General features: G+C 35.2%; 1 protein-coding gene across 1 annotated transcript in view; it reads right to left on the reverse strand.

Annotated features, from left to right (window-relative positions):
• SLC44A5 (solute carrier family 44 member 5) overlaps positions 1-24,079 on the reverse strand; it is a 158,474-nt gene that overhangs the window by 16,016 nt on the left and 118,379 nt on the right. The window contains exons 10-15 of the mRNA XM_024734564.1: positions 18,712-18,843; positions 15,080-15,179; positions 12,725-12,817; positions 12,149-12,236; positions 11,384-11,646; positions 10,786-10,880 (exon numbers count right to left, since the gene is read on the reverse strand). Coding sequence (XP_024590332.1) covers positions 10,786-10,880; positions 11,384-11,646; positions 12,149-12,236; positions 12,725-12,817; positions 15,080-15,179; positions 18,712-18,843 — 771 coding nt within the window. The remainder of the gene's footprint in view (positions 1-10,785; positions 10,881-11,383; positions 11,647-12,148; positions 12,237-12,724; positions 12,818-15,079; positions 15,180-18,711; positions 18,844-24,079) is intronic.

Here is a 24,079-nt window from a genome sequence, read left to right on the forward strand (position 1 = left end):
CCTCAGTAAATTTAAGAAAATTGAAATCATATCAAGCATCTTTTCTGACCACAATGCTATGAGATAAGAAATCAATTACAGGGAAAATAACGTAAAAAATACAAACACATGGAGGCTAAACAATACATCATTAAATAACCAAGAGATCACTGAAGAAATCAAAGAGGAAATCAAAAAATACCTAGAGACAAATGATGATGAAAACACGATGATCCAAAACCTATGGGATGCAGCAAGAGCAGTTGTAAGAGGGAAGTTTATAGCAATACAATCCTACTTGAAGAAACAACAAACATCTCAAATAAACAATCTAACCTTACACCTAAAGGAAGTAGAGAAAGAAGAACAAACAACACCCAAAGTTAGAAGAAGGAAAGAAATCATCAAGATCAGAGCAGAAATAAATTAAATAGAAACAAAGAAAACAATAGCAAAGATCAATAAAACTAAAAGCTGGTTCTTTGAGAAGATAAACAAAACTGATAAACCATTAGCCAGACTCATCAAGGAAAGGAGGGAGAGGACTCAAATCAATAAAATTAGAAATGAAAAAGAAGTTACAACAGACACTGCAGTAATACAAAGCATCCTAAGAGACTACTACAAGCAACTCTATGCCAATAAAATGGACAACCTGGAAGAAATGGACAAATCCTTAGAAAGGTATAACCTTCCAAGACTAAACCAGGAAGAAATACAAAATATGAACAGACCAATCTCAAGTAATGAAATTGAAACTGTGATTAAAGATCTTGCAACAAACAAAAGTCTAGGACCAGATGGCTTCACAGGTGAATTCTATCAAACATTTAGAGACGAGCTAACACCCATCCTTCTCAAACTCTTCCCAAAAACTGCAGAGAAAGGAATACTCCCAAACGTATTCTATGACGCCGCCCTCACCCTGATACCAAAACCACAAAAAGATAATACAAAAAAAGAAAATTACAGACCAATATCACTGATGATATAGATGCAAAAATCCTCAACAGAATACTAGCAAACAGAATACAACAACACATTAAAAGGATCATACACCATGATCAAGTGGGATTTATCCCAGGGAGGCAAGGATTCTTCAGTATATGCAAACCAATCAATGTGATACACCATATTAACAAATTGAAGAAGAAAAACCATATGATCATCTCAATAGATGCAGAAAAAGCTTTTGACAAAATTCAACACCAATTTATGATAAAAACGCTCCAGAAAGTGGGCATAGAGGGAACCTACCTCAACATAATAAAGGCCATATATGACAAATCCACAGCAAACATCATTCTCAATGGTGAAAAACTGAAAGCATTTTTTCTAAGATCAGAAACATGACAAGGATGTCCAATCTCACCACTATTATTCCAACATAGTTTTGGAAGTCCTAGCCATGGCAATCAGAGAAGAAAAAGAAATAAAAGGAATACAAATTGGAAAAGAAGAAGTAAAACTGTCACTGTTTGCAGATGACATGATACTATACATAGAGAATCCTAAAGATGCCACCAGAAAACTACTAGAGTTAATCAATGAATTTGGTAAAGTTGCAGGATACAAAATTAATGCACAGAAATCTCTTGCATTCCTATACACTAATGATAAAAAATCTGAAAGAGAAATTAAGGAAACACTCCCATTTACCATTGCAACAAAAAGAATAAAATACCTAGGAATAAACCTACCTAGGGAGACAAAAGTCCTGTATGCAGAAAACTATAAAACGATGAAAGAAATTAAAGATGATACAAACAGATGGAGAGATATACCATTTTCTTGGATTGAGAGAATCAATATTGTCAAAATGACTCTGCTACCCAAAGCAATCTACAGATTCAATGCAATCCCTATCAAATTACCAATGGCATTTTTTACAGAAGTAGAAAAAAAATCTTAAAATCTGTATGGAGACACAAAAGACCCCAAATAGCCAAAGCGGTCTTGAGGGAAAAGAACGGAGCTGGAGCAATCAGACTCTCTGACTTCAGACTATACTACAAAGTTACAGTATTCAAGACAATATGGTACTGGCACAAAAACAGAAATATAGATCAATGGAACAGTATAGAAAACCCAGAGATAAACCCACGCACCTATGGTCAACTAATCTATGACAAAGGAGGCAAAGATATACAATGGAGAAAAGACAGTCTCTTCAATAAGTGGTGCTAGGAAAACTGGACAGCTGCATGTAAAAGAATGAAATTCGAACACTCCCTAACACCATACACAAAGTAAACTCAAAATGGATTAGGGACCTAAATGTAAAACGAGACACTATAAAATTCTTAGAGGAAAACATAGGAAGAACACTCTTTGACATAAATCACAGCAAGATCTTTTTTGATCCAACTCCTAGAGTAATGGAAATATAAACAAAAATAAACACATAGGACCTAAGGAAACTTAAAAAGCTTTTGCACAGCAAAGGAAACTACAAACAAGGTGGAAAGACAATCCTCAGAATGGGAGAAAGTATTTGCAAACGAATCAATGGACAAAGGATTAATCTCCAAAATATATAAAGAGCTCATGCAGTTCAATATTTAAAAAACAACCCAATCCAAAAATGGGCAGAAGACCTAAATAGACATTTCTCCAAAGAAGACATACAGATGGCCAGGAAGCACATGAAAAGCTGCTCAACATCACTAATTATTAGAGAAATGCAAATCAAAACTACAATGAGGTATCACCTCACACCAGTTAGAATGGGCATCATCTGAAAATCTACAAACAACAAATGCTGGAGAGGGTGTGGAGAAAAGGGAACCCTCTTGCACTGTTGGTGGGAATGTAAATTGACACAGCCACTATGGAGAACAGTATGGAGGTTCCTTAAAAAACTAAAAACAGAATTACCATATGACCCAGCAATCCCACTACTGGGCATATACCCAGAGAAAACCATAATTCAAAAATACACATGCATCCCAATGTTCATTGCAGCACTATTTACAATAGCCAGGACATGGAAGCAATCTAAATGCCCATCGACAGATGAATGGATAAAGAAGATGTGGTATATGTATACAATGGAATATTACTCAGCCATAAAAAGGTACGAAATTGGGTCATTTCTAGAGACATGGATGGATATAGACTGTCATACAGAGTGAGGTAAGTCAGAAAGAGAAAAACAAATATCGTATGTTAATGCATGTATGTGGAGCCTAGAAAAATGGTACAGATGAACCAGTTTGCAGGGCAGAAATTAAGACACAGATGTAAAGAACAAACGTATGGACACTACGTGAGGAAAGTGGTGGGGGGGGGCGGGTAGTGTGTGATGAATTGGGAGATTGGGATTGACATATATACACTAATATGTATAAAATGGATAACTAATAAGATCCTGCTGTATAAAAAAATAAAAGAAAATTCAAAAAGAAAGAAAGAGGGCTTCCCTGGTGGCGCAGTGGTTGAGAGTCCGCTTGCCAATGCAAGGGACACAGGTTCATGCCCCGGTCTGGGAAGATTCCACATGCCGTGGAGCGGCTTGGCCCGTGAGCCATGGCCACTGAGCCTGTGCGTCCGGAGCCTGTGCTCCGCAATGGGAGAGGCCACAACAGTGAAACAGTGAGAGGCCCGTGAATCGCAAAAAAAAAAAAAAAAAGAAAGAAAGGATTGATGAATTCAAAGACAAGGCAGTGGGATTCATCCAATTAGAGGAAGAAAAATTAAAAAGAATGTACTTTTTACATGTTACAAGAGGTCCCAGGAGAAGAAAGAGAAAGGGGCTGAAAATATATTCAAAGAAATAATGATTGAAAACTTCCCTAACCTGGAAAATCAAAGAGACATCCAGATCCAGAAAGCTCAAAGAATATCAATGTAAAGAGATCCATACTGACTCACATAAAATTAATTTTCAAAAGTTAAAAGGTGGGTAAATGCAGCAGGAGAAAAGCAACTTCTTATATACAAGGGAATCCCCATAATCCTATAAGCAGATTTTTCAGCAGAAAATTTGCATGCCAGAATGAGGTAGAATGATACGTTAAAAGTGTTGAAAGAAAAATCTGCTGACCAAGAAACTCTATCTATGTGGCAAAGTTGTCCTTCAGAATTGAAGGAGAGGTAAAAGTTTTCTAGACAAACAGAAGCTAAAAGTTTATCACCAGTAGACCAGCCTTACAAGAAATGTTAAAGGGATATCTTTAAGCTGAAACAAAAGGATGCTTATTAGTAACATAAAAATATATGAAAGTATAAAACTCACAGTAAAGGTAAATATACACTTAAATGCAAAATACTCTAAAATTGTAATGGTGGTAGGTAAACAGCTTAGAACTACAGTATAAAGGTTAAAGACAAAGTATTAAAAAGGACTATAATTACATAACTTGTTAATGGATACACAATATAAAAAGATGTAAACTGTGATATCAAAAACATTGTAGTGGGCTTCCCTGGTGGCACAGTGGTTGAGAGTCTGCCTGCCGATGCAGGGGACACGGGTTTGTGCCCCGGTCCAGGAAGATCCCGCGTGCTGTGGAGCGGCTAGGCCCCTGAGCCATGGCCGCTGAGCCTGCGCGTCCGGAGGCTGTGCTCCACAACGGGAGAGGCCACAACAGTGAGAGGCCCGCATACTGCAAAAAAAACCCAACAACATTGTAGTATAAAATGTGTGTGTGAATATAAAACAGAGCTTTTGTATGCATTTGTAGTTAAGTTGTTATCAGCTTAAAACACATTGTTATAAGTATAAAATATTTTCTGTAAGCCTCATGATAACCACAAAGCAAAAACCTATAGTAGATACAAGAAAGGAATCAAAACATACCACTACAGAAAATCATCAAATCACAAAGGAAGAGAGGAAGAGAGAAACAAAAACTATAAAACAGCCAGAAAATAGTTAACAAGATAGAAACAGTAAGTCCATAGCTATCAATAATTACAATTAATTGTAAATGGACTAAATTCTCCAATCAAAAGATATAGAGGGACTGAAAGAAAATTTTTAAAAAAGACTCAAATATATGCTACCTACAAGAGTCTCACTTCACCTTTAAAGACATACTTAGACTGAAAGTAAAAGATTAGAAAAAGATTTTGCAGGCAAATGGAAACCAAAAGAAATCAGGTGTACCTATGCTTATATTAGTCAAAATAGACTTTAAGCCAAAAGTTGAAACAATACACAAAGTTCATTATACAATGAAAAAAGTGTCTATTTATCAAGGGGATATAAAAATTATAAATATTTATGCACCCAATATTGGAGCACCTAAATATATAAAGCAAATATAAACAGATATGAAGGAAGAAATAAATAGCAATATAATAATAGTAAGGAATTTTAAAATTTCACTTTCAACAATGGATAGATCATCCAGACAGAAAAGCACTGGACTTAACTACACATTAGACTAGAAGGACTTAACAGACATTTACAGTACATTCCATCCAACCACAGCAGAGTATACATTCTTCTCAAGTACACATGGGACATTCTCCAGGATAGATCATATGCTAGGTCACAAAACAAGTTTAATAAATGTAAGAAGTGTGAAATAATATCAAGCATCTTTTCCAAACACAGTGGTATGAAACTAGATATCAATTACAAGAAGAAAACTGGAAAATTCAACATGTGGAGATTAAACAACATGCTACTGAACAACCAACAGGTCAAAGCATAAATCAAAAGGGAAATCAAAGAGTACCTTGAGACTAAAGAAAATGCAAACACAACATACCAAAATGTATGGAATGTAGCAAAGCAGTTCTAAGAGGGAAGTCCATAGCAATAAACACCTAAGTTAAGAAGAAAGAAAGATCTCAAACAACCTAATTTTTCGCCTCAAGGAATTAGAAAGAAAAAAAAAGAAGAAACTATGTACAAAGATAATAGAAGGATGGAAATAGTAAAGATCAGAGTGGAAATAAATGAAATAGAGACTTAAAAATAGGAAAGGTAAGTGAAACTACCAGCTGTTTTTTTGAAACATAAAATTGACAAACCTTTCACTAGACTAACTGAGAGAAAAGTAGTGAAGACTTAAATTCAGAAATGAAAGAGGGGACATTACAACTGATACCACACAAGTACAAAGGATCATAAGAGATGCTAGGAACAATCTTACATCAACAAATGGGACTACCTAGAAGAAATGGATGAATTCCTAGAAACATGGAACCTACCAAATTGAATCATGAAGAAATAGAAAATCTGAACAGATCAATTACTAGTAAAGATTATGAGTCAGTAATCAAAGACCTCCCAACGAAGGAAAGTCCAGGATCAAATGGCTTAACTTGTGAAATTCTGCCAAACATTTGAAGAAGAATTAATACCAGTTCTTCTCAAACTCTTTCAAACAATAAAAATGGAGAGAACATTTCCAAACACATTTTATGAGGCCAGCATGACCCTGATACCAAAGCCAGACAAGGCCACTGCAAGAAAAGAAAATTACAGGCCAATATCCTTGATGAGCATAAATGCAAAAATCCTCAGCAAAATATTAGCAAATTGAATTCAATACTAGATTAAAAGAATCATATACCAAGATGAAGTAGGATTTATTCCAGGGATGCAAGTATGATTTAACATATGCAAATCAATAAATGTGATGCTCCACATTAACAAAATGAAGGAGGAAATCATGATTATCTCAATAGATGCAGAAAAATTACTTGACAAAATTCAACCTCCTTTAGTAATAAAAACTCTCAATAAACTGGTTATTGAAGGCCTCAACATAATCAAGACCATATGTGACAAGCCCACAGCTAACATCATACTCATTGGTGAAAAGCCAAAAGCTTTTCCTCTAAGATTAGGAACAACATAAGGATGCCTACTCTTGCCACTTTTTTCTTTTCTCTTTCTTTTTTTTTTTTTTTTTTGCCACTTTTTTTCAATTTGGTACCTGAAGTCCTAGCCAGAGCAATTAGACAAGTAAAAGAAATAAAAGGTATCCAAATCAGAAAGCAAGAAGTAAGACTGTCTCTGTTTGCAGATCACATGATATTATATATAGAAAACCCTATAGTGTCCACCAAAAAACTATTTAAGCTAATACATGAAATCAGTAAAGTTTCAGGAAATAAAATCAATTTACAAAAATGAGTTGCCAAAAAAAAAAAAAATGAGTTGCCTTTCTATACACCAACAACTAACTATTGGAAAGAGAAATCAAGAGTAAAATTTCATTTACAATTGCATGGAAGCAATAAAATACCTAGGAATAAATTTAAATGAGGAGGAGAATTATTGGGTTGACCAAAAGTTTGTTCTGGTTTTGCCATGTTATGGAAAAACCGAAATGAACTTTTTCGCCAACCCAATATTTGTGCATTGAAAACTGTGAGCTGTAGACAAAAGAAATTGAAGAAACAAATAAGTGGCAAATATTCCATGTTCATGGATTGGAAGAATTAATATTGTTAAAATGTTCGTACTACCCAAAGTGATCTACAAATTTCATGCAATCCCTATCAAAATTTCAATGCCATTTTTCACAGAAATAAAAAAAAAAATCCTAAAATTTGCATGAAACCACAAAAGATCCAAATAACCAAAGCAATTAAGAAAGAATAACAAAGCTAAAGGCATTACACTTTCTGATTTCAAACTCTATTACAAAGCTATAGTAATAAAACAGTATGGTATCAGTATGAAAATAGACACATAGATGAATGGAAGAGAATAGACAGCCCAGAAATAACCCATGCAATATGGTTAATTAATTTTTGACAAAGGAGTCAAGAATATATAATGGGGAAAGGATATTCTCTTTAATAAATGGTGCTGGGAAAACTAGACATCTACATGCAAAAGAGTGAAATTGGACCTTTATCTTACACCATACACAATAATCAACTCAAAATGGATTAAAGACTTGAAAGTAAAACCTGAAACCTAGAAGATTTTATAGTTGTAAGCTCCTTGACATTGGTCTTGGCAATGATGTTTTGGATTTCACACCAAAAGCAAAGGCAACAAACGCAAAAATAAACAAGTGAGACTACATCAAACCAAAAAGCTTCTGCACAGCAAAGGAAACCATCAACAAATGAAAAAGTGACCTACTGAATGGGAGAAAATATTTGCAAACCACATATGTAATAAGGAGTTAATATCCAAAATATACAAGGAATTTATAGAACTCAACAGCAAAAAACACACAAATAACCCAATAAAAAATGGGCAAAGAACCTGAATAGACATTGTTTCAAAGAAGACATAAAAATGGCCAATAGGTGCATGAAAAGTGCTCAACATTATTATCAGAGATATGCAAATCGAAACCTCAGTGAGAGGGCTTCCCTGGTGGCGCAGTGGTTAAGAGTCCACCTGCTGATGCAGGGGACGCGGGTTCGTGCCCCGGTCTGGGAAGATCCCACATGCTGCGGGGTGGCTGGGCCCGTGAGCCGTGGCCGCTGAGCCTGCGCGTCCGGAGCCTGTGCTCCACAGCGGGAGAGGCCACGGCAGTGAGAGGCCCACGTACCGCAAAAAAAAAAAAAAAAAAAAAAAAAAACCCTCCTGAGACTAATATGTGAGTATAGAAAGCTTGAAAGATACAAGGTTAATATAAAAAAGCCAATTGATTTCCTATATACCAGCAATGAAATAGTGGGATTTCAAATTAAGAGAACATTACCATTTATATAAGCTCCCCCCAAAAAATGGACACTTAGTGTAAATCTAACAAAATATGTATAAGATCCTCATAAGGAAAACCACAAAACTCTGATGATAGAAATCAAAAGGGGAGGGGCCACGGCGGGGGGGGGCCCCCCTACCCCAAAAAAAAAAAAAAAAAAAAAAAGAAACCTCAGTGAGATATCACCTCATACCTGTTAGGATATCTCTTATCAAAAAGACAAGAGATAACAAGTGTTGGTAAGGATGAAGAGAAAAGGGAACCCTTGTACACTGTTGGTAGGAATGTGAATTGATTACTCCATTGTGGAAAACAGTACGGAGGTTACTCAAGAAATTAAAAATAGAACTACTATAGGATCCAGTGATTCTAATTCTGTATATATAATTGGAGGAAACAAAATCACTATCTTGAAGAGATATTTGTACTCCAATGTTCACTGCAGCATTATTTACAGTATCTAATGTATGGAAACAACTTAAGTGTCATTAAATGGATCAATGGATAAATTACGTTATATATACAAAATGGAATATTATTCAGCCTTAAAAAGAAAGAAATCCTGCTTTTGCAATAACATGGATGAACCTGAAGGGCATTATGCTAAGTGAAATAAGCCACACAAAAACAAATACACATGGTATTGCTTATACGTAGGGAAAAAATGTTGAATGCATGTAAATAGAATAGAATGGTGGTTGCCGTATGCTGGGAGTGGGAGAAATTGGGAGAGGCTGGTAAAAGGGTACAAACTTTCAGTTATAAGATGACTAAGGTATTAGGATCTAATGTAGAACATGGTGAGTATGGTTGAGTATACTGTATTGTATAATTGAAATTTGCTAAGAGAGTAGAACTTAAGCATTCACACCAAAAAAGGAAAAAAAAAAGGAAGTATATGAGGTGGACAGATGTGTCCCACCTTAAATGTGGGAATCCTTTCACAGTGTATATGTGTATTAAATCATCATGTTGTACACTTTAAAAATATTACAATTTTATTTGTCAATTATACCTCAATAAAGCTGAAAAAAATTTACTTAATTTAAAAAATCCTTTGTCCATGTTGAAATAGGTTGTTTGTTTATTGTTGAGTTGTAGGAGTTATTTATATATTCTAAATATTAGTTGCTTATCTGATATATGACTTGCAAATATCTCCTCCCATTCTGTGGGTTGTCTTTTCACTCTCTTGATAGTGTCCTTTGATGCACAGACTTTTTTTTTTTTGATGAATTCTAATTTATGTTTTTTTCTTTTGTTACCTGTATTTTTGGTGTCATATCATCATTAAAATGATCATTAAAATAATGAAACCATCATTAAATCCAATGTCAAGAAGATTTCTTCCTATGCTTTCTTCTAAGGCTTTTATAGTCTTAGCTTTTATGTTTAAGTCTTTGATCCATTTTGAATTAATTTATGTATATTGTATAAAGTAAGGGTCCAACTTCATTCTTTTGAATGTAGATATCCAGTTTTCCTAGTAACATTAGCTGAAAAAAACTCTCCTTCCCCCACTGAATAGTCTTATATGTGAGCATTTATTTTAGGGCTGTCTATTCTTTTCCAGGTCTATATGTCTGTCCTTACACCAGTGCCACACTGTTTTGATTACTGTAGCTTTGTACTAAGTCTTGAAATCAGGAAATGTGAGTGTTCCAACTTGGTTGCTCTGTTTCAAGATTATTTTGATAATTAATAATAAAATATTTTAAAGTACAACCCAAGCAGAGTTTATGTGTTTGTAAACTGTATTGTGTTATGTATGAAGATTTATGCCAATGGCCACATTTATACTTTAAGCCTGACCTGTCCTGAGCTCTAGACTTGGAACTGCCTGACATCTCCACCATGCTTCTCAATATTAACAGGTCAAAAACACAGTTTTAAATCTCTTCTTTGAAATTTGTTTCTACTGGTTTCCATATCTTAATAAATAGCATCACACATTTTTACTCTATTTTACCATTGCTCCCCACCCCACCCCCCACCATATTCCATCCCTCAAGTCCTATTGGCTTTTCCTTCCAAACATCTCCCCAATCTGACCACATCCATCCTTATTACTGTGTCCAAGTTACAGTCATTATGTCCCCCCCAACCCCCTGACCCAATCTGTTCTATTCACAGAAGTCAGAAGTCTGAGAAAAGATGAATTCTGGAATCTTACGTTTAAGACGTTTGTCCAAGTATTCTAGGATTAATCTGAACATTTGAACTACTGCAAGAATTAAAGATCCAAATGCTAGGGATCCAGTGTGATATCTGGGCAAAGATAAAATGAGAATAAAAGTTAAAATATTTTTACTATTAACTAAAAGGATGTTAGTTAATTTTTATTGGTAAAAGGGATCTGCAGAAGGATTGATAGGAAAGAGCTTCTTATACTCTCTTATTCAGATTGACAAAGGTCTCCATAGAGGATTTTAAACCATAGACATCCATTTTGCACTTCATCTATGAAAATGATACCAATAGCCTGTCATCTTATGATGATTTTATGTTTGAGCTGAGCAATGAAGAAACACAGACAAGTTAGTCCTTAATCTTTAATTTGGTGCCCTCCCCTACCTCTTCTCTCCAGTAACCTTTTAGAAGGATATTGGCCTGGGTGGGGATTATAAAACTGTGGCTATAAAACCAGACAAAGCCAGTGGACATCTATGAATCTTGAATTATACCTCTGACCTCAAGTACTTTGCCACTTGAATTATAAACACACTAAACATAACTGGGAAGATAGGTGTAGGTTTCAGTGTGAAACTTACCTTATGGCTCGTCCAAATGCAGTAAAAAGTGGATATGGTGGGATGTCATCAGGTTTTTTCAAGGCCCAGTAATAAGAAGCAAAGGCACCAGCAAGGGCACACTGACCCAATGCAATGACAAAATTTATAAGCCAGAGAAAGACAAACAGATTGAATATCTGGAAGGTAGTGATATATTGATGGTACAGGCTCTTTCCACCATAGAAAGCAAAACGACACTGAGCCCCAGGGCAAGCTTTGGCAATTTCAGTTGTATTAAAAATCTGCACTCAGGAAAAAAAAAACAAAACACGAATAATATAATATTAAGTGCTATTCCAAGATAACACCTTCCTTGCCTTCTCTTGTGTGGCCCCCAATTGCATATCTTGCTTTTTTCCTATTAGCTTCTGCTGTTATTTCTATTTTCTATAACATCACTTTATACAATTCTTTAATGAGCTCTGGAAAGTACCTCATTTTTCCATCGTATGTTCATCAGTCTGCATCCACTATAATTTCACATTTATTAGTGTTGTTGTTGACTGTGCCTGCTTCTTAGGTGTATGACAGGACAAGTGAGCTCAGGAAATAGCAGTGCCTTCTCTCTATTCTGCCTACCGTTTTCAGTGCTCTCCTGCTAACACCCGACCCACCCTCCCCTTCTCTACAGTGATCCTCATCAATGCACATGGTCTCTATTTCAGGATGATTCCTACCACTACTGCTAGATGAAATACAGTAGAATTCTGTATTGCAGTAAATAAAAGAGTTTCTTTTACTTACCTCTGGATTACAGGTTTTATTTTCATGTTTACATTGCCCCTCTGGGGCTATGACTTTGTATATAGGTACCCCTGATGTAGCCAAGTAACTGAGTGAACTCTGTTAAGGATAAATTATTTGCTGGTAGATTGAATGTAAATGGACAAGAAAGTAATGCAAATAACTCAAAAGTCCACTGAAAGATTAATTTCAAAAAACTAATCTTTTAACAATTCATTCATTTTCAGAACCAGAGTAATATAACGTGGGTCAGCTCCACTGAGCAGCCCCTTAAAAACAGTGAAATATAAAAAGATTTTTTTACGTATTGCAAAGGAGGAGTGAGTAGTACCACATGTGAAGACAAAATAAAACAAAATGTACCATGTGACCTATCTGAGGGGAAATTCATTTGGTACACTGAAACATTTTTAGAGATTAGCAATCATAATCTCCATCATAATCACCATCATCATCATCATATCAATTATATCTTTAGGATGTTCCTAGTCTTTCCCACATGGAAACAGACAAACTCCTAGCTCCTGAATAGTAGTGTGTACCTGAGGTTTGAAGGAGTCAGTTACCAAAGGATACATGGCTATCACAGCCCAGTAGGAAATGCAGATTGAGAGGAAAATGAAAGTTAAAACTGGATAAATTAAGGTAGTAGGGATGTATCCAATGGCTCTAAAATAAAACAAATAGTTGAAACTGAAAATGATCCAGTTATAATTTCTCAATTAAAATTTTATCTGTTAGAACTATAAATAAGCCTTTGACTGAATTCATTCCAAGAACAGTGGTAATAACCATCAACTCTTTTTTGCTGATGTATACTTAGTTGGTTTTAAATTTTTATTTATTCATGTTTAGTAAGTTAGAGGCATTCTTTCAATGCTCATGTTTGATTCCTGCCAAAAGTTCCCCAAACCTTCTCCTCTTTGGTTATTTCTGACTGATGCATAAATATTTGATGCATTATAATCATGGTATTTCTCCCTTTTCCTTAGACTTTTAAAATTAGAGAGGACCTTGAAGATCATCTGATCAAATGGGAGAATCCATTCCTAATTTAAGAATCCCTTCTGAACTATCTTCAAAACATGTTCATTAGTCTCTGGTGATCTCATTAAGTGAAAGGAACTTACTTTTATATGACACAGCTTATTCTATTTTCTTAACAACCAAAGTATTAGAAAGTCCTTCCTTATCTGCCTGCATGTAATTCACATCCACCACCTTCTGGAGAAGAAAGGACCACCTTTTCCATACAGCAACCCTTCAAGCAACTCATTCTTTTATTCTCCAGGGTAATAATTCTTTTGATATTTCCTCCTAAGATATGGTTTCTAAAATATTCATATCCTAATTGCCCTATAATCTTTTCAGCATATGATACTGAATTAACCCTATGCTGTTTCATACAGCCACTGAGAACTATGATGGAACTATTTCCACTCCTAATGCACTGACACATTTTAGATTCATTTTTGTATTTGTTACCTTCGCCACCTCACTATTTGGGCTATGCTGTTCTCTCTTTTCCCCAGACACTGCTGTTCAGTGAATTATTGGGCATCCCTATGTTTACCCTGTATTCTCATGCATATTTATTCCAGCTCTTATTTTCCCTTGAAAAAAATTATTAACCAGTCACAGTAGTAATTGCCGTTTAACACACACACACACACACACACACACACACACACATTTAGAGGCATAGCAGCGGGATAAGTGAATTGTACAATATCATATTATTTAAGAAATAACCCAGCAAATCAGTAGTTTTCAGTGGCTAATGATAGGGCTTCAGTTATTGTGGGAAGGAGAGAGTTTAATTTAACAAACTGCTTGTTAACTATTTCAAACACTGGCTTTAGGTGGCACTATTATTATTATAGATGATGATTTTGTTAAAACAATCCTTAAAGACTATTTAAAATAATTTGGTCCTTGGCCATTAACACCTCAGTTTCCATCATTCTAAATAGAGAACATGACCTATTGGCTTTGTAATAACACTTCCTTGCTGTTTCCATGCATTATTCAAAAGTTTAAAGTATTATCCTCAAGTGACCTTTTGGAATAGTTTAGAAACTGTAGGTGTTATTACCTCACAACATGAATTTTATGAAAAACTGTTTATTCTGTAGCATTTTATTATTTATTTATTTATTTATTTTGCGGTACGCGGGCCTCTCACTGTTGTGGCCTCTCCTGTTGCAGAGCACAGGCTTCGGATGCGCAGGCTCAGTGGCCATGGCTCACGGGCCCAGCCGCTCCGCTGGGAATCTTCCCAGACTGGGGCACGAACCCGTGTCCCCTGCATCGGCAGGCGGACTCTCAACACACTGTGCCACCAGGGAAGCCCCTATTCTGTAGCATTTTAAAATAAAAATGGCTCTGGGTATAAAATGTTCCTGAATTGAGAGCTGTAGATACAAAATGTACAGTCTGGTAGTGCTAGGACCAATTATTCTGTCTACTGGCAAGTTTTGTTATTTATACAAAACTAGCAAGAGCACATAATTGACTTTATAGAATTATGGTGATTTAAAGTTCTGCAAATGATCTCAACCATTAATATTAACATATGACTCAGTATGGGAATAATATAACATAACTAACTTTTATATAGCACTTTATCACTTTCACATAAGTTATCCTCCTAACATATATTTGGTGTTTAAAAAAAAAGTGCTAGTACATAGAATACATGAGTTTTAGCTTTATTTTACCCTATGATAATTGAGGTTTGGGGATTTTGAAAGATTTGTTAGCATGATGTTTTTAATACGTGGAAGAGTCTGAACTTGAACAAGTGTTCTTGAATGGAAAGCAGATTTAACAAGCCATCTTAAAGGGAAAATAGTCTGGGGCATCAACAAATAAGCAGTGACCGATATGACATTGATATACAGTATATGAGTTTCTCCATCAAGGCCTTACTTGCTCCCCTCCTTCAGCAGGGCAATGGAGATGCGGATTCGGTCCCTGAGGAAGATCAGCATGAGGATGATGAACACTTCAAGGATGCAGAGTATTATCACTTTAAACAGGGGGGAAAAAAAAATAGTGTGCGATTCAAATCAATCCCCAAAGCAAACTTTCTCTGCAAAAGTTAGGACTGATCTTCATGATTATTTCTACCAATTCTGACACTTCATAATTTAAGCAGTGCTACCTCTCCAAAAATGCCAGTTTTAGAAATTCGCTTTCAAAACCTTCCAGAAACGCTAAAAAAAAAATCTAGATTAAAACTTTTAGCTAGAGTTTAAACAACTCAGTTGGACAGGCTTCATTTTATCTATGGAAACATTTCACACCATTTGTAGAAATGAGAAAATAGGCATGGAAGAAAGGAAGGGCTGCTTTAGGCAACTCTATTTTAGATGTTTTCACTTTCACTCCTTTGAGTAAGAGAATCATTACAGAAGAAAATTTCTGGACTGGCTCCCCACTCACAGTGCCTCTTAATTAATTGATCTTGCTGATGGACAGGGTGGGTTCTGAGATGCCACATTTTAAGTTTCACACTCCACCTATCATGGCTGCCATTGATGAAATCAGAGTGTAAACCCAACCCAAGTTGTGTAATAATAAGTCTCAGAATTAGAATTAAGGGAATCTAGTTCGGTTTTGAATTGAAGTTTATAAACCTCTTGAACTAAGAGTTATACACATTTAAAATAAACTGTGTAAAAACCATCTTTATGTGAAGTAAGTGAACCTGCAAAGAAAGAATAAAATGTTTATGTGTAAAGAAAGAGAGCAAGTGGAGGAAATCTTGGCTCCTTTTTGGCTTTTTGTTTCCTGGATCCACATACACTTGAAAGTCCAGCTGCTTTTCTGCTGCTTTGAGTTTGGTGAGACACTTCTATATTCTTAGAATAAATACCCCTGCCTTGCCTCCAGCTTGTTCCTTTGTTTCTTTTTACTTAAAGCCAAACAGTCCTAATTACTATATTTCCTCAATTCTAAGACATACCTTCAATTTAGTAATATCCTTTCAGGAAAAGTAAAGAAATCCTTTATTAAATGTCTATTCATTGATTATAAAATGCATCCTGACCTCAGAGATGTTAAAAAGTGAAAAGGTATGGATCCTAAATTAAGGAAATATAGTACTGCTAATAACAAAATCTGAAATTATAAAAGAAACTTAATGGAAAGTTAAATTAAATTCCTACCCATGAAAGAGTCCATTCTAACGTTCTTGCTAGATAGTTATTCCGCTCATGTCTGAACACTTCCAGCAATAGGGCGCTCATTATTTCATTCTATTGTTATACCACTGAGATTCGGATGATACATCCCACTTCAGTTAGTATCTCCAAGTAAGTAGAAATCAGTTAACCCAGAGATGTGAGAGGATCTTAGTAAGGTATCATCTCGCTACTACATCTTTTTAGTTAAACGATGTATTTATGTTTTTATGCAAAAAACATTTTTGATTCTCTTAAAACTAAACTGAGTCCAAAATTGTGGAGTATAGCCATATTAACCTAAAATCACTATCTTCTTTGGACAAACTTAAGAATATGAAATATATCAGTCACTTTATGTTCTGAAATTGCATTGAAAAAGAACATTGCGCATTAAATTTGTACCTTTACAAAATTACATATTTTAAATGGTTATATTAGAGAAATTTAACTGTCTTTTGAATTTATATATTATATTCCCTCCTTTTGTTTGAGCAAGAGAAAACAATAGAAACATATGTTTTGAGCCCCTAGAGAGGAGCTGGTATAAATCTAACTTTACCAAGGAGGCTGGGATAATTAATAGAAATGAGAATAGAACCATCTCCTAACACAATCCAAGACTCATACAAATTATAATTTTTGCATGTATAACTGCATATTTTTAGTGTTTCTGTCAATTAGTATAATTTCATACGTATACCCTTGTCTCTGGTGCCTAGGATTTCATCAGACACAGAGCAAGTAATCAATTAATGTCTGATAAATGCGTTGTGAAAGCTAACACTCATTTGAGGAAAGATAAGTATTGCTAGACTTGAAAAGAAAAGCAAGCCCTGTTTTCTCCTCAAAGTACCTCTCAACTTCTCCAATGGCAGATTCTGATCATCTCAATGATTTTTGTGTTGAAGGTCCTTAAGAGACAGCAGCAGGATGACCATAGAACCTGTAACTAAGATCCATCTCAGAGTAAAACTAGAGGTTTCAATACATAATGGATGAGATTTGTCATCTTTAGATATGACAGATGACAGTAAATGGACTGCTGAGGAGATATGGAATCACTCAAATTCAGAAAAAGTAATGAGGATTTAAGTTCTAAGACACCTGATTTTTATAGTTAAAAAAAATGGCTATCAATGAAGTTCTTCTGAAACATATTTGAAAAAATAATGTGCTATGTGAAGGGAATTAGCTGCATGAGGGCTAGAAATGGGAACCCAAAGAGCAAGAATTTGGCATTTTGATCTAGTACTATCCAAGGAACACAGAAAAACTGAATTTGGCAGACAAAAGAATCTGGTGGGGGCTTCTGTGCAGCAGGGCTAGCTCATCAAGCTTGGCATGAGCCTTAAGAAAACATCTCTCAAGACTATCCAAGGGTCTCTGCTAAAAAACTTTCTCACTAGTGATCTGATTCCCCATATGCCTTGACCCCAGGAAAGCAGTGTCCTAGGTGGTATATATGTCTGTATTCTGGTCACAGAGAGAGTACCCTAATAGTTTTAACGAATAAAAAGGCACTCTGGTGACATGTTGTGAGCCTGTCCCTGATGACTTTTGGGTGAAGTGGCAAAATTAAGTTTTCAGATTTATGGTGATGGGATCCATGCTGGAATCATGATACTCTCCAAGATATTGCCCCCCTCTTAGGCTACCTCTGGGCTCCTTACCAGGCATCCTCAAACTTGTCTTCCCTGGCTCTCTAACTTCAACAACATATGAAGATGAAATATTTTTAAAGCACCATGTAATTACAGATCATCTTTAAAATCTTGAATAAATAACATGAATCTCTGTAAAGTGCAAGGAATAGTATAATAAAACCATTCTAGAAATAGAGGATTGAAGCCATCTCTGAAATCATCTAGCTTTTAAAATATTTGTTAATATTACCCTTAACTAACTCAATCTAAATAAACATTTCAAAAATGTAAATTTCTTTTCAGTTATTTATTATTCCAATTCTATAACAAGTTGTTTAAAAGTCCTGCTATGAAAAATTTGTTGCTTATTTTTCTTTTTCCTTTTTCTATTTTAAAAAACAAGTTTGAAAAATCAAGCATTTTTTTCCTTTTAAAATACCTTTCTTGGATATCAGATTAATGGCTATAAACGTCTATATCCAACCCATTTTAAGTTGAAGGCAAATAGCTTGAGATCATTGTAGAGTAACATTTTCCTAGATTATATAATAAATTCCCCTCAATGACTTTTCCATTTATTGTAGCTAGTATTATTATAGACACACTTATTTTAATGATATTAGCAATAAGTATATTTTAACAAGTTATACCAACCCAAATTTTCCTTTACACAAAAAGATGCTTTCTTGTTATTACAATTTTAACAAACAAGTTTTTAAAATCCACTCACTAAGTGCGAACCATGTTTGTTTCAGTTGAAAGTACATGCTTATATCAGTCTGAATCCCGATGTGAAATACAGTTAAGTGAGAACTTGGCTGTCCCTGAAGATTGCTGTATTCCCGGTAACAGTGCCATATTCCTTGAAAAGGAGAGAAAAGTAGACTAATATAAAATGCTATTTTCTGAAATATAAGCTATACACTTATAACACATATCTACATGAAATTGATCAGCATGGTCATTTTTACAAAGGCAAGATTAATATTTCAAATTAAATATTTTATGTGTATCTAATAGTCTAAATGTGCTACTGTATTCAGTATAAATGTTTTCAGTATTTGTCTGGATGACTGTGGCAACATCTGGCTTTAAATGACCTTTTAAATAGAAACAACCTTAATGTCCATCAATAGCGATTGGTTAAAAAAATTATGGTATATTTGTACAGTAGAATACTGCATTTCCATATAAAGATGAGAAAGTCTAGTGTTAGTGAATGATCACCAGATGTTTTGTTAAGTGGAAAAAAGAAAAGTACAAAATGATATAAAAATATGCTATAATTCATATAAGAAGTAAGAACTATATATATTTTCTTATACACATGTAAAGTATCTCTGGGAGGATACATAGAAATACAATATTTTTTGCTTTCAGGGAGGGAAACTTGGTGACTAAGGAGTAGAATGAGAAGGAAAATTTTCACTGTATAAACTTTTTATCTTTTAACATATAATCTATTTAAAAAGCAAATTTAAAAAATCAGTTAAGTTGAAAAAAGCCTTGTGAAATCTTTTCGATGGTGAAGGAATGTCTTGATGGAACTGTCTAAAAGCATATTCTTATCAAAGATTGTGTCCAGGCAAGGCAAACATGGACTTACTGTATTTTGGACTTACTGTATTTTCCCCAAGACTCTGTGTTTCAAACTGTATATGACTTTTCACATGGTCTAGATAAAGTGGGAGTAGAAAACAGAGTTAAGAGGCCTATTTATTTTAATGACCCATGGGTCTGGATTAGGTCCGTTGGATATGTTCTAGCAATAATGAGGAAAATAGCTTTTAAAACCTCTAACTGTAAACTAACCGGTTTTTTTCCTAGATACAAGGTGAGAGGGTATGGCCCATGGAAAGACAAGAAACTAAATTAGAAAGGACAGTTGTTTCTCAAAGAAATATAAGATAAATCCCTTCATTTTAGGCATTGCTTTCCCTGTGAATTTTAAAAAATTCCTTTAAAAATGCTTTATGGAATATTTGATACATACAAAATTATATGTAATGCAGATGTTGGTTTTAAAGCATACAGTAAAATAAACACATATGAATGTATCACCTATCTTAAGATTTTATCATCCTAATTTTGCTCTAATTACATAAAATAAAAATTTTTCTTCTACCTGAGATTTTCATCCTATCATACCTACTGCCTCTCCCTGCCAAAGAACAATTACTCTGAATCCTGTGCTTATTATTCTCTTATTTTAGCAGAAAGATATGTTGAAATATCTCCTTAAGGGGTATTTATATCCCATAAAGTTTTATTATTTATTGATTTATTATTAATTCTTATAGTTCTATGACTTTTGAGGCCATTATTAGATGCATACATGTTTAGAATTAGTATATCTTTTTAGTAAACTGTATCCTTTATATCCCTAGCAATGCTTTTCATTCCAAAATCTATTTTGTCTGATATTATTATGGCTACTGCAGCTCTCTTGGTTAATGATTGCTAGTATATTTTTATCTATCCCTTCACTTTGAAACTTCCAATTTCCTTATGTTTTGTGTAACTTATGTAAATAGCACAGCTCCAATTCGTATATTTATATCTTAATCTGACCTGACAATCTCTGTATTCTAAATGATGAGCTTAATAAATTTATATTTAATGTATTGCTATACTTATTTTTCAACCTTCTTACTTTTTGCTTTTCCTGTTCCACTTTGTATCTGTACTTCTTTTCTTCCAATTCTTGTCCTTTAAAAATTGATCAGTTTTTGTTTGTTTATTTATATTCTATTTTTCCCCTCTACTGGTTCAGAGATGTCTTCTCTGTTTTTAGAATAAATTACCCTTGAAAATTGACTATGTGTACTTACTAACCAAGTCTAAAGTCAACACAAGGAAATACAAGAAACTTAGATTACTCAGTAATCACCCCAGTCTGATTATTCCTCTGTATTTTACTTATGTACAGTTAGACCTCAAAAAATTGGATATTATCATTATTTTATACAAAGGTTGTTAAGCTCTACCTACAGGTTTACCAATTCATTTTCTTTGCTCATCATTCTTTCTTGCATCTCATACATTTTTGCGGAATCATTTTCCTTCTTGAAGTAGGCATTCCTTTAGTATATGTCTATTTGTAAACTCTGGTTTTTACTTATCTTAAAATATCTTTATGTTACTCTTATGCTTGAAAGATAGTTTTGCTGGGTGTACAGCTGTAGGTTTACTGTTACTTTTTCTTAGCTCTTTGAAGGTATTATTCTACTTCTTTTGTTGCTGTCAAAAAGTCTGCTTCAGGGACTTCCCTGGTGGCACAGTGGTTAAGAATCCACCTGCCAATGAAGGGGACACGGGTTTGATCCCTGGTCTGGGAAGATCCCACGTGCCACGGAACAACTAAGCCCCTGCACCACAACTACTGAGCCTGCGCTCTAGAGCCCGCGAGCCACAACTACTGAGCCCACATGCCACAATTACTGAAGCCTGCGCACCCAGAGCCCATGCTCCGAAACAAGAGGAGCCACCGCAATGAGAGGCCTGCGCACCGCAATAAAGAGTAGCCCACGTTCGACGCCAACTAGAGAAAGCCCACACGCAGCAACGAAGACTCAATGCAGCCAAAAATAAAAAGAAATTTAAAATTTTATAATTAAAAAAAAAGTCTGCTTCAGCCTAATTGTTCCTTTGTATATGATCTGTCTTTTCTCTCCAGTTGTTTTAAAAGTCTTTTGTCTTTGGTCTTCTGAAGTTTCACAACAATTTCTTTCTTTTACATCATTAATTTCTTGCTCTCTAATGGGTCATTCCAAACTTTATACAAGCATGTTGTTCTTTCTCACATCTTAAAGAATAAAACAAAAGATTTTGACACTTTTGACACTCTTCCCCCAATCCACTGCCCAATTACTCCCCACTGCAATAAAACTCTCCAAAATAGCCATCTATGTTGTCTATCTGCAGTTCCTCTCCTCCCATCCTCTTTCAATCCACTCTAACCAGACTTTTCTTTCTCATTATTCTACCAAAACTGCCCTCATCAGATTACCAGTGATCTCATCACATTTCTAAATCCAAGGCCTAGTCTCAGTTTCTCAATTCTCATCTTTCTTGACCTATCAGCCCCATCTGACATGGTTTATCACTCCCTCCACTTTTGTTGTTGTTTGTTGTTGTTGCTGCTGCCTTTTAACTTGGCTTCTATAACATCACCTGCTTTTAGTTTTCAAAAAAACCTGTTTTTCCTCAGGTGTCTTTGCTGGTCCCTTCTCTTCTCCCTGACCTCTTAATGTTGGAGGACCTCTGAACTCAGTCTTTGGCCCACATCTCTATGTATACCTATTTTTTTGGGTAATCTCAGCAAGTCTTATGGCTCTAGTGCTTCTGACTCCTAACTATATTTCTTTAGGCTCTCTCTTTCTAACTCCAGACTGTATATTCAACTGCCTACTTGCCATCTCCACTTTAATGCCTAATAAACATCTCAAACTCAACATGTTCAAAATTATACTTCTGATCAATCCCCTTTCTAAACCAAAAGGTTCAGAACCTTGCTCCACTCAAACCTTCCCTATCTCAGTTGATGTCAACTCCATCTCTCCAGTTGCTTGGATTAAAACCTTAGAAGTCATTCTTGACTCCTGACACTCTCTTATGAACTGCATTCAATCCATCAGGAAATTCGGTTGGTTCTACATTAAAAACCTATATGCCCATCCTTATTGCTACCACCTTGGTCTGAGCTTCCCTCATTTGGCACATGAATTACTGCAGTAACCTATTCACTGATCTCATTGCTTCTTCTCTTGCCTCACTATGGTCTCTTCTCAACACAGGGACTAAAGCTGTCATCATTTCATATCCCTTCTCTACTCAAAACCCTACCTTGCCTCCCCATTTCACTCAGAGTAAAAAGCAAGATCTTACAATATAAGTCTCTGGCCCTCCACAAATTCTATGACCTCATCTCCTATTCTCCCCTTTACTCAGTACACTCATCTACACAAGCATTCTAGCCATTTCTTAAACACGCTCCCACCTTCAGGACTTTGCACTAGCTGTACTCACTGTCTAGAACTTTTCCTTTATCTCCAATGGCTAACTCCATTGCCTCCTTCAAGTGTTTTCTCAGACCTCTTCTCCGAAAGGCCTACCCTACTAATACTGCAATTTGCTCTCCTTGCCCTACCATGATACTCTCAATGCCCCTTTATCTATTCTACATTTTCTTTTCTTCATGGCAAGAATCACCTTCTAATAGATAATATGCTTAGGCTATAAGTATCAGGAGAGTAAGAACGTTTGTCTTTTGTTTGCTGTTCTTTCTCAAGAGCCTAGAATAGTGCCTGTTACACAGCAGCTGCTCAACTAATATTTGTTGACTGAACAAATAAAAGAAAGTACAACTAGATATGGGTGTCACTTCCCTTACTCTCCTTGGTATAATTAGAGCTTCCTGTATCTTTGAATTTATACCTTTCATCAGTTCTAGAAAATTCTCAGCCAATACCTTTCAAATATGTTGATATATTTTAGGCCCTTCTCAATCTATTCTCTCTCTCTTAACCACACAATCATATTTTGTCCTCTTGTCACATTCTGCTGTATTCTGAGTAATTATTTCAGAGGTTCATCTTTCAGTTCATTAATTCTCTATTTTACTATTTAACTTATCAATTTAATTTCTAATCTAACACTATATTGCTTTGTTTTGAAAAGTTCTATTTAGTTCATCTTCATGTATGCCTGGATATTTTTGATGATTTCTTTTTTTTTAATTGTATTTTTAATTCTTAAACATTTTATACATGATTATCTCATGTTCTGTATCAATCCATATCTGAATTCTTGGAGGCCGCAATCTGATGTTTATAGTTTCTTTTGTTTCTTTATTTTATATAAATTTATTTATCTTATATATATTTTTTGGCTGCGTTGGGTCTTCATTGCTGTGCGCGGGCTTTCTCTAGTTGTGGTGAGCGGGGACTACTCTTCGTTGTGGTGCACAGGCTTCTCATTGCAGTGGCTTCTCTTGTTGCAGAGCATGGGCTCTAGGTGCACAGGCTTCAGTAGTTGTGGCTTGTGGGCTCTAGAGCACAGGCTTACTAGTTGTGGAGCATGGGCTCAGTTGCTCCGCA

This window comes from Neophocaena asiaeorientalis, unplaced genomic scaffold (assembly GCF_003031525.2).
Source record: "Neophocaena asiaeorientalis asiaeorientalis breed wild unplaced genomic scaffold, Neophocaena_asiaeorientalis_V1.1 scaffold15, whole genome shotgun sequence".
NCBI lineage: Eukaryota > Metazoa > Chordata > Mammalia > Artiodactyla > Phocoenidae > Neophocaena > Neophocaena asiaeorientalis.